The sequence below is a fragment of the Acomys minous genome (assembly GCF_964271855.1).
Source record: "Acomys minous genome assembly, chromosome: 16".
Lineage (NCBI taxonomy): Eukaryota > Metazoa > Chordata > Mammalia > Rodentia > Muridae > Acomys > Acomys minous.
Window position 1 is genome coordinate 92,732,143 of NC_140498.1, and position 12,310 is coordinate 92,744,452.

At 51.1% G+C, this 12,310-nt stretch overlaps 1 protein-coding gene across 6 annotated transcripts in view; it reads right to left on the reverse strand.

The window, feature by feature from the left end:
* The window catches only part of CIT (citron rho-interacting serine/threonine kinase), a 168,816-nt gene that overhangs the window by 100,460 nt on the left and 56,046 nt on the right, over positions 1–12,310 (reverse strand). For all 6 annotated transcript variants that reach the window (XM_084762173.1, XM_084762172.1, XM_084762171.1 and 3 more), the window contains exon 10: positions 728–911. In XM_084762173.1, the coding sequence (XP_084618299.1) occupies positions 728–911 (184 nt within the window). The remainder of the gene's footprint in view (positions 1–727; positions 912–12,310) is intronic.

The following is a 12,310-nucleotide window of genomic DNA, read 5'->3' on the forward strand; positions in this document are numbered from 1 at the left end:
TTTAGGTTTTTTTCCCCCTTTCCGCCCTCCCGTGGAGCCCAAATTCTGTGAATCAGTGGCCGCTGCATCACACTCCCTCTTGGGGGCTCACAGGACCGACCAGGGCTTCCTCTGACTACCAGCCAGTGCTCCCTCCCTACTCAGAGCGGCTCAGCTGCCAGACCCCTGATCTTGCAGCATACTTGGACAGGAGCCAAGCATCCTCTCTCTGCTAGAGCGCCAGTTCAGCCACTTGCAGCTCAGTTCAATCCATCGGGAAACCTTTAGTTTGTGAGATACAGTGTTGAGGATCCTTGCAATGCAGCCAGGGTACCAGCCACCCACCCCTGAGACGGATGCAGATGGATGGACAGACAGCTCAGCTTAACACATACATGGTTCACCTCTGACTGCTAGAAGTCTCCCACTTTCTCCTCCCTCTAAACAAGACCAAAAACTGAAAAACTAACCCAAAGTACCCAGTTGACCATTAGGATGCCACGGACAGAAACAGGGACCTAACAGGCCACATAGAACAGAGCCTTAACAGTCTAGCCCCACAACCCCACAGGTAGACTGCTCTCCAAATGCAGGCAGCTCAGGGGCTACCCTGCACCACTCTCCCCGACCCTCCGCCCACTGCCGCCGCTGCCACCACCACTACCACCACCACCACCAGCACCACCACCACTGGCTCTGTGTGCCAGGCATCCATGCAAGTCCCCTGGAAAGTCACATTGTCACTTACTCAGATCTACCAAGATGCCCTAGTGCCTTGCTGTATGAAAACCCGACAAACGGCAGTTCTTCGCCTGAGAAACCCAAGGGGCTCAGCTGGCACGCAGAGGATGAAACCCACGAATTCTTCTCTGGTTCATCAAAATTGGAGGTGTCATCGTCAGACTTGAGGGTGGGAACGAAGGGGGGAGGAGCTGGTTAAAAGAAAAACAAGAGAAGGGGGAGAGAAAAATTCAGACGGATTCCACACTGTTGCGGAGAAGGAAAAAAAAGCGCCTCACTCCTTCAGCGTTGGAGACAGCACTGCAGCGCCTGCTTTCAACCCAGCTCCTAGCGCAGGCAGACCCAGCCTCTGCCTGCCTCAGCTCCTACAGCAACAAGAGATTAACCCCTTCACTGCCAACATGGCCACCAACCCGCAGACAGCTTGCCTCCCTGGGCAGGGGGTAAAGTGAAAGATGAACTCGGACAGGTCACTTGGTCCCTAACAGAAGCGCTTGGGCAGCTCACCGAGCAGGCAGCTCCTGCCTGATTATTTCCGGAAAGCTTCCACCTCGTGTCAGCTGGCTAGTGTCAGGATGCCAGATGACCTAAGCCCATTGAGCCCCTCGCCCAGACAGGTCTACATTATTAATAGCTCATGATATTCACCGCAGTCAGATGGAGAGAGATAGCTATGTCTCATGACTTAGGCAGAATGAAAGGAGAGCGCAGGCAGGGGGCTCGGGAGCTATGGCACTGCCATTGGGTTACCACTGCAGTCTGGTCCATTCATAGCCAGGAGTTCACTGGGAGATCTTATTAACCACTTTTTGTTAGTTCATTATCTCTCCTCCCCAGCGCGACCCTGCCCACCGAATCCTCCGCAGCTCAACCAGCATAACCAAAACCAGCAAAATAAAGTTGCAGCACTGATGGGGGGGACACAGAGACCCACAGATGCACATCTGCAGCAAGGCTCCTACCTCCTTATGGCATGACTCCCGGCTGTGGAGGGGGAGATCACATCGTCTCTGTTGCCTGCAGACCTACTAGGCTTTCTCACTCAGGAGTGTGAGTGGCTGCTGTCCATCAGTCACCAGGACGCTGCCCATCTTTGGGGGCTCCCAGGGGCATTTCCAGCCAGAATTGTTACCATGGTTGCAGGCTAGGGCGTCCGCAGTGGACCAGGCAGGGGGAAGTTGGCAAGCCGGCATCACATCCCCCGCAGTGCAGGCTGCATGGTCCCTGCTCCTTAGTGCACGCTCTGGCTGTAACCCCACCTGGCCGCCTGCGTGTGACAGAGCAGCATGAGTCACTGCCACCAGGGCTCGCTAGAGCTCCCCCTAGGACAGTTGTCACAGCCCTTCCCGGTCCAGACTTCTTTTTTAACCTCTTATTTTCTGGACAAAGTTCTGTGCTGGGTAAATGAGCAGCAAGCATGTCTTCAGCCTACCGATCCAAAAGTATCCAAGTATCCAGCCATTTCCGAAGCTTCCCCAAAGACAACAGCCAAAGCGGGGCAGAGAAGTAACCGGAGTGATGGAGGGATGTGGAAGAGAGAGAGGTGAACACGGAGGGACGGATGCTTCTGGGAGATGCAAAAGAACAGCCTCAGAGCATCAAGTGCACCAAGGTGAGGTGAGAAAGAGATCAGAAATGTAAAATGTGCACCGGCAGAAAATTATCTCCCACCTCCAAGCTCTCTCGGGAGCATCCCAGGCTCACCACTTTAGACATTAGCTTGTGGGAAGAGAGCTGAGGCTGAGCTCACATCCCATGTGCACAGCCATCGATGTGCGTGCAAACCCCATTGGGCTGAAATCGCTAAGGCCTTCTTTGAAAGTAAAAGATTAAAATTAAAATAATAGAAGTTGCAATGTGTGAGGATCAAAAGGAAGTGTTTCCCGTCCCAAGATAAGGAAACCGAGATAAAGATGGGAACTCACTGACGGAGGTGTGCAGGTTACTCTGCTATAGAACCAAGGTGGCTAACGGCTCCCCATCCACCCACTCAAGCTGTGTGACCCTGGGAAAGCCACCGAACCTCAGTAAGCGTCACGGGCAGCTGGTAGCAAGATGGTTTCTGGTTCTGAGAGAGTGTTCCTAAGCAGTGAAGGCTGGCCTCAAACTTGTGACCCTCTTGCCTCTGCTTCCCAGGCGCTGGGTTTCCAGGTGTACCCCCAGTGCACCTGACTTTTGGATGAATCTATAAAGTGCTTAGCATGCACCCTCACATACAGCAAGCACCCATGAAGGTGAGCCGTGCCATTGCTACTATAGCTGGTGTACGAGTGTGATTATGGCAGGCCTGACAGCCGCTGGAGTCTAGTGGGACCCAGCTGCATCTGCAGTGAACAGTCTCTGCTATACAAAGCCCAGACACAGCAAGGTGAGTGAGTGTGTTAATTCTATGATAGCGTTTAATTCCTCACACAAGTTGAATCCCTTTCCACTATATACTAATTTATCTGTAGGAGACTAAAATAGAATCCCATTTCTGCATGAAGAGGATGATTAATAGAGGGTGGGAGCCACCCTCAGTGAAGTAATTATGATTTTTGAATTTCTGTACTATAAAATAAGGCTCATCTATAAAATTCTGCCATGCTCAAAGCATTAATGTGGTCAAGACTAGAAAAAAGGCTAGGGCTACCAGTACAAGCCTGTCATCCAATCACTCAGGAGGCTGAGGCAGGAGGATCACGGGAGGAGGGCCTCCCTGGGCTATGGATAAGCTCCAGGCTAGGGAACTTAGTGAGACCCCATCTCAGAATAAAAAGTAAAAGCAGAGGAGGTGGGTGGGGGGCGTGCGGGGAGGCCAGGGAGCTAAAGCAGCTGGAAAAGTGCTGGCACGGGAAACACAGTGACCTGAGCTCAATCCCCACACACTGAAAACAAGTCAGGCCAAGCAGGATGGCACAAACTAGCGCCAGCTCTGGGCTGCGGAGACTGGGGGATCTCCGGTGCTCCTTGGCTGGTGAGTTCAAGGCCAGCGCAAGATCCTGTCTCAAAAAGAAAAAAAATAGGGGCTACAGAGATGGCTCAGTGGTTAAGAGCATTTCCTGCTCTTCCAGGACTGGGGTTCAATTCCCAGCAGCCACCCGTCAGCTCATAACCACCTTTATCTCCAGCTCCAGATGAATGCTCCCTCTTCTGGCCTCCACCAGCATCAGGCACACGCAGGGCACATGCACAGGCAGGCAAAACCATATACAGAAAAAACGGTCTAAGGAATGAACCTGAGGTTGTCCACTAGCCTCCACATGCATAAGCCCACATGTGCATATACACATGCACATATGCACCTGTATACACATGTAAGAGAGTGTGAACACACACACACACACACACATGATAAAATAAGTATTTTCAAAGATAAATCAAGTCTAAAGCTCCCTGAATATGTTAAATGCAGACCTAGCGAATGGTCAACTTCACACAATTCAGAATCACTGGGAATAGAGTCTGACAGAGGGACTGTCCAGCTCAGGTCGGCCTGAGGGCTGTCATGCTATGCTCACTGATGACGGACATGGGGAGAGCAGCCTAAAATGCATGGCCCCCACCCCGGGCCTGAGTCCTGAGCTGCGTAAGAGTGCAGACAGCTGAGCAACAGCAGGCACGCCTGCCTTCTCTCTGCTCTTGACTGCGTGTGCTGTGACGGGCTGCTCCACGCTCCTGCCCCGCCGTCCCTGCTGCTGCGGACTGTAAGGTGGAGTCCTGAGCAGAACAAAACCTTCCCTCCCTTAAAGTCGCTACTGTCCAGGTGTTTATCACAGCCAGGGGAGGAAACTAGGTCAGCAGGGTAAACATAGCTGAGGAAAAGCTTAGGGTCAGCAAGGTCTGCTGGCTAGAAATGCAGAGTCCCAGGCCCAGCCGCACTCCCATCCTAACAGAACCCCTAGGTGACTCACAGGCACCCAGCTCAGGAAGTGTTCCTGTAGAATGCCCCACAGCAGGAATGACAAGACGGAAGCTCTGAGGTACACACAGAATGAAAAAGCTGGCTACATCTTAAAACAACCCCGCAGGCTGGACAAGCCCATTAGATTAGACAGGGGACCAACTTGGTGATGCCTCTTAGGTGGGGACTAGCCCATCATCAGCATGGAAGGTGACCAGTCATCACTGTCCAGCACCCAGGGAAGAGCTGGAGGACCACGCGGTCCTCAGTGGCACCAGTGGTGGATAACAGCGAGAGAAGAAACTCAGAGAGCCGCATGTGGAAGGGACAGGCTGGCAGCCAGAAGTCTTCAGAGTGTCACTCGGCCAGGAGAGCATGCTCCCACAAAGGTCACCTGCTGGTGACCTCATCTCCGCCTTTCTCTCCCTTCTTGTCCTCTTGAAGCCAAGCCAAGGGAGAGGGGTAGCACCTTAGTCCCCTTCTGCACTTCCCCCTCAGTGAGCTACTTCATTTCTCAGGCCTAGAGAACCAGACAAAAAACAAAACCCTGGGCAAGTTTAAAACCTACTGTGTATGACACCACAGTGATGGGGGAGGCAAGAAGTGGGGGGAAAGTCTTAGGACTTCTTATGCCACATGGAAATTTTTCCTCTTCTTGGTTTTTGGGTTTTGGGTTTTTGCTGTTGTTGTTGTTTGTTTTGCTTTGCCTTTATACAGTTGGGAGAGGAGTTGGGGAGGCTGGAGAGAGCTCAGTGGGTAAAAACGCTTGCCGCACAAACCTAACAACTGCGTTCAGATTCCAGGGACACATGTGCTCTCAGCTCTCCTATGACGGATGGTGGATGGGCAGGAGAGCCCTACAGGACTGCAGGTGAGGAGGGAGGCTGGAGAGCGCAGCACAGCAGCAAAGCCAAAAGACCATTGCCTCCGGGGGAGCGGGAAGCGGCGAGGCCCATGGCTGAAGGTGCTCCTCTGACACACCACACACACAATTGTATTTTTCCTTTGGCCTTAAAAAAAAATTAGTCAGTCATTGAAATCTTGATGCTCTGTTGTAAGTACGCTGGCCCAGGGTACAGCAGGGCTGCCTGGCATGCAGTAGGTACACAGTGGATGCTTAATGAGCAAATACATCTGCACCCTGAGTTGAGCACAGACCTTGCAAAGAGAATACACGGCATAGTACTGGACTGAGAAAAGATGCCTGACGTTTGGATCAAATGAGAAAGCTTTAAAGTCAAGATTGTTCTGTCTGAAAAATATGTTAATGAGTGCCTATATTACTGTTTTCCTGTATGGTGTCATGATATCATCAGCTTTCCTCACAAAACATGCCTGCCACACTAACTGATGACGAAAACTTGTGAAGTCATATGTGACGCTCAGGCAACATGCCTGCCACACTAACTGACGATAAGTACATATGAAGTCATATATGAAGCTTCTCGTTCACTGTGAAAGACAAAGAGAAAAACAATGGGGGTGTTTCTCTGTGTTTTTAAAATAAATCAACATGTTTGAAGTGACGGAAAGGCACATTCTCCTTCATAGCAGAGGTAACTTTGAGGGGAGCCCCACCCCCACCCCTAGTTATCAGATAGAAAAGGCTCTCAGAAACAAAGGCTATTTTAAGAACTGTAGTTAATTTCTCTTCATGAATCCCCTCTGCCTCTCTGTCTCTCTCAAATCCTGACATTCATTAAAAGCTTCAGGGGGAAATTTATTGTCTTCAAAATTGTTTCCTTTTGAACAGCAGTGAAGTAAGAAGCGTGTGCTCCTGTCCAACATGCCCCACCGAGCTCTCCTGTCCTCCTGGTCCTACCGGGCTCTCCTGTCCTCCTGGTCGCACCGAGCTCTCCTGTCCTCCTGGTCGTACCGAGCTCTCCTGTCCTCCTGGTCGCACCGAGCTCTCCTGTCCTCCTGGTCGCACCGAGCTCTCCTGTCCTCCTGGTCCCACCGAGCTCTCCTGTCCTCCTGGTCGCACCGAGCTCTCCTGTCCTCCTGGTCCCACCGAGCTCTCCTGTCCTCCTGGTCGCACCGAGCTCTCCTGTCCTCCTGGTCGCACCGAGCTCTCCTGTCCTCCTGGTCCCACCGAGCTCTCCTGTCCTCCTGGTCGCACCGAGCTCTCCTGTCCTCCTGGTCGCACCGAGCTCTCCTGTCCTCCTGGTCGCACCGAGCTCTCCTGTCCTCCTGGTCGCACCGAGCTCTCCTGTCCTCCTGGTCCCACCGAGCTCTCCTGTCCTCCTGGTCCCACCGGGCTCTCCTGTCCTCCTGGTCCCACCGGGCTCTCCTGTCCTCCTGGTCCCACCGGGCTCTCCTGTCCTCCTGGTCCCACCGGGCTCTCCTGTCCTCCTGGTCCCACCGGGCTCTCCTGTCCTCCTGGTCCCACCGGGCTCTCCTGTCCTCCTGGTCCCACCGGGCTCTCCTGTCCTCCTGGTCGCACCGAGCTCTCCTGTCCTCCTGGTCGCACCGAGCTCTCCTGTCCCCACCCTTGGTTTGTCAACATAACAGACAGGCTGAGAGCATCTTGCTTTGGGCTGTGGAACCTCACTTCTGCTGTGGAAGAGCTGGAAGGCTCTCACTCCACACTGCCCAGTGCTGTCCACACTGCTACACCTCCCAGCTGCCCTCGGAGTCTACAGCGGATTCTGTTGGAGGGACATGTGACAAGCATCTGGAGTGGAGGTTAATTTCTCAGACTTACTACGTTACTCCGAGCAACACAGCACTTTATGAAAGTCAAGTCGTGACATACTTCAGAGTATTCAACTGGTCACGAAGAGATGACAAGTTTAAAGAAAGGATGAAAAGAGAAAATCTAGGCATCCTGGCACATGACTGTGTCCCACAACCTGGAAGGCTGAGACAGGAGAATCAAGAGTCACAAGGCTGGCAAGGATTACACACGTAGACAGTATCTCAGAGAGGCGGGGGGGGGGGGGGGGGAAGGAAGGAGAAAAGTGGGAACTGAGCCCCCCTCCTGAACTCTTCATCATCTGAGTGGCTGGCCAATCACTATATTGCACTGAACTGGCTGAGGCAGAAAAAGGGCAGCCAGCCTGCACCACGCCATGGAGGACAAAGGCGGGTAAGTAAAAGTGTGAGAGCGCCACAAATCAGGACTGTGTCTGGATGGCAGCGAGCACTCCATAACACTCAACTAATGCGCTGCAATCAAAAGCGCTCGCAGCTCATCCAGCCACACGGTGCCCTGGCCCCTAGTGGACAAGCAGATCCTACGCTCACGTATGAAGGAAGAGTTAAAAAATAAAAATAAAAAAAGGGCTAGCTTCCCTACATGATAAAGGAAGCTACCGGCATCACTTAGGGCTTGGGCTGTGGGTATAAAAAGCAGAGCATGCAGGGAGAAGAGAGAGGTGGCGAGTTTGGCTGATGAGGTAGAAGAGGTTTTCCGCACGCGCCGCAAAGCTTGGAGGGGATGGAATCTCAAGAGTTGGCTAAAAGGTATCTTCATGAACTGAAGTGGGGAAGAGAAGTACTTTAAGCAGCCAGGAGCTGGAACAGTGGCCCAAGGGAGCTGTGGGTAAGGAGGCTGACCTTGACGAGGGAGCCCTGGATTGAGCTAGATTGAAGATAATACCAGGGGGAGCCTTAGCGAGCTGGACACATGCAATCTTTCGTAGTCACGACTCAAAGGGGTCAGTGCTAGAGTCTTGCCCATAATGGACAGGTCTGTAACAGTCAATGTGACAAATTCCACACTTGGGAAGCGAGTAGTGACACAGAAGGAAGATGTGGTAAGCAAGGAAAGCCATGACTCCCAAGAGCAGAGATCTCAGAAACACCCGATGGTGATTTCTCGGCATTTGAGAAGGGCTGCAGCGGGAAGAAAGACAGCGGTGTCTGACGTCTCACAGAAGTAACACAGGCAAGCAGCCTAAGTTATGGGCTAGGCAAGCAGCATGGGTTCACAGACACACATGTGGTTTAATCCTGGGCCTCGGACCCACTCCAGATGTCTCTCTTTGGGGTAGAGAATAGTAAGGATCATCTGACCCACCCAACCACACATTATAGAAGAGATTCAACAATCTGATAGAGCAGATCCAGTTTGCGACAGCTTTAAGTTAAAAGAAAAAAGAAAAATCCTCTTTGGCTCCCCAGAGAACCAGAAAAAGGCATTAAGGTAACACTATTTGGTAATCAATTCCTACCATGCTGTCTTCGAGATAAATACAGAAGTTAGCATAGGAAAATATGCTTCAATCAATTAATCAATCTAAAGGATGCTGGGACCTGCCTGCTAATAGCTAAGCCAATACCCCTCAGGTGGTGACTGCCATAGACCTCAGCAGCTGTGTGCTCTGACGCACCACACTCCAAGGCCATACTCCTCTCCTCCAAGGCTGCTTAACAGTAAGTGCGCAGGAGCTGGAGAGATGGCACAGCAGTTAAGAACACACGGTTCTTCCAAAGGACCACAGTTCAGTTTCAAGCACCCACATCTGGTGGCTCACAACTACCAGTAACTCCGGCTTGAGAGGACTTGACGCCCTCTTCTGGCCTCTACAGGCACCTACACTCACATGTGCACACACCCACACAAATAAATACACTCATACACATAAACAGATAATTAAACATAAAACAAATCAGGCTGGAGAGAGGGCTTAGCGGTTAAGAGCGCTGGCTGCTCTTCCAGGGGACCCAGGTTCATCCCCTAACACCCACATGGCAGCTCATAAGCCTCTGTGACTCCAGTCCCAGGGGATGCAATGTCTTTTCTCACCTCCAAGGGCACCAGAGAAGCATGTGAGAAAAATATCTACACACATAAAATAAAATGTTTTAAAATTAAATACATCTTTAAAAATATTAAGTATCTGGTAATTGATTTACATTTCCCAAAAGCTTGGGATACACTTGGAGATGCATTCCCCCACATTTGGGGTGCAACTGAACCAGATTTCTTCTCTATATATTGACTTTTCCTCCCTCTCCCCTGGCTAGGTATTCAGCAATCTGTGAGCCACCTACATTAGACTAGAAATACTCAAAAGAGGAACATATCCAGTTACAAAGAGTCATAGGAGCATTTATCTTCAGGTCTGGATGTGGAGTGCTTCTGTCAGGCGATGCCCACTGGGACGCATTTCCCCAGAAGCTGGGGAGGCGCTTCATGGCTTCCGTGCCCTCAGATCTGCTCCCACAGACCCCAGCGGTCTTCTCATCCAACACTATCCCTCTTCCAGTCGCACATCCACAAGCACGGAGGGCTTCACTCTTTGCTCTCCTCTTTCCCTGCTGAGCCATTTCACCAGTCTTAGATATAGACCTTAGAAGAAATATAACCAGGGCCTGTGAGGTGGCTCAACAGGAGAGGGCATTCGCCATGGGAGCTAAAACATCTCAGGGATGCTCAGGCTCCTTGTGGCAAAGCAAGAGAGCACGCTCTCAATAGTTGTCACAAACACACACGCACGTGTGCATATGAACAAGACGCACAACCACAGAGACTCCCACAGCATGCCTGTGCCTATGCTCAATTCTCCCCACATGTTCCAAGGGACACCTCTTTGTCTGTCAGGAACCATCCAGCTTGTGTACTGGTGTGTGTGACGTCTCTTTTAACCTGAACACTCGCCTTCCTTAGAAGAAAGGAAGGATGCCGTCTCGAAGCCTAGCAGGACTTCTCACATTCCAGGCCTGGCTGGCGGTTTCCTTGGAACATCACACACCGTAACGTGTCCGTCTGTCCCCTGTGCTTCTTATGGATAACCTTTGGGCCTTCTGGGCATTCGTGTGCAATTTCTTTTGCTGTGAACATCACCAGGGATGGGTTGTCAACTTGCTATCACATGACCTTGGGAGCACAGAGCCCCTGACCTCACCTCCTGTGATGTGAAAATTGACCCATGAATGTGGTGGTGTCACGTGAGCCCCCACCTCCAGCGTGTTCTCTCCAGTCTCTCACCTAATGGGTTTGGCAGCCATGGTAATCAGTATCTCTGAGCCATTACTTCCTAAGTGGCTACCAGAAGGCAGTCTTCAAACTCCTTCCTTCACCCATACTTACCAGCACATCAGCAATCTGGTTACCCTAACACACACTCACATAGGAGGACAGGGCGGCCATGTAGCTCGCTGTATTTAACACCACCAGAGTGGTGACCCTGGGGCCTCGGAGACCTGGAGGAGCGACCCATAGAAACTCATGTATCGTTATACATTCGGTGTGCTCTGAGACATTGCTGTAGTGAGACTTTTGGATTTTTGGTTTCTTTTTTACAAACACAAAAATATTATAGGAATATGTTGTTTTAATCCCAGGCGTGGGGAATGGGGCTGCTTCACAGCAGGTGACCATGAGCTGCCTCGTGCATGGTTCTGCCAGCTGCAGGTAGGTTTTGCAGTTGTGTGACATTTGGAATTCTGGGAATTTTTCAGAGGATCTATAAATGCTAGAACCCTGAGAGGCAGAGCAGGCGGTTGTTGGTCATTCGGGAGGGTTCTCTTTTTCTCCCATCTAGTGACAGGGGGATAAAGAGTGGGAAAAAGAAGAAGCCAAGTAGCAAAGACCAGCTACACACTGCAGTGTTTTTACTGTTCCATACTGAGGTGAGGGAGACATCAGAATGTGGGAGCGTTCTAGAGGCCAATGACATAGTTTCTTTACCAAGCCAATGTCATGACTAAATGTGTGTGTGTGTGTGTGTGTGTGTGTGTATGTGATCATGAACATACGAATGTTGAGAAGATCTTGTGTGTCTGTCAGTCTATGTCTATGTGTGCACATGCATGTAGCCAACATACTCCAGGGAGCCTCCTGTCTCCACCTCCGGCATTGGGGTTACAGGAACATGCTAACTCTGGCTTTTTACATCAGCTGGGGCCTACACCCAGGTTATGCTGCCTACATAGCAAGCACTTTCGCAGCTGAGTGTCTCCCAGACCGCCAAAACTTTTCAAGGTGGGAGTGTGGAAGAGACGACGTAAGCCTATCTCCACAGCTGCCTATAACTAAAGATACAAATGACTGAGCGTCCAGAGATTAAGAATATTAGTGAGTCTCACAGGCATTGTCGCTGAGGATGTCAAATGCAGCAACCGCTGTAGAAGAGGCTGGTGTCCTCTTTGAAAGGTAAGCATGTGGACCATACAGCCTGGCCACTCTATCCCCCTTAGTCCAGAGAAATGAGCGCATGTGTCTGCAGATTGATGCCCATGTGATAAGAGCAATCTTATTTCAAGTGGCCAAAATTGGAGACAACCCGAACATCCCCTGGCAGGAGATGAGCTAAGCAATGGACCTCAGCCTACAAATAAAAGGCAGCGAACTATGGATCATGGTTCAGCCTGGAGGAACCTCAGTGGGGGGCAAGAGAGGGCTAACAGTGCACGCCGTATGCCTCCTTTACACGAACTCTAGAAAATACAAACTCAACTACTATGCTTGGAATCAGTTCTGTTGTTTCTAGGGACAAAAGGGATGGGGGAGGACAGAGAGTCACAGGGTACATAAGGTTTTGGGGATGACAGGAGTTTGTCTTAAGCCTGGTGGTGACTTCACATGTCTAAATACATGTCAGAGTTTAAACCAAAGTACACATGGGCTTTGTACATCTATTGTTCCTCAACAAAGCCATGTCCAACTGCTGCAAGGGAGAGTTTTTACTCTCTGTCCTGTCCTGGCTAGGGAGGGGACTCTGCCCGCTTCTTCCTGCATGACGAATACACCTAGTCTTG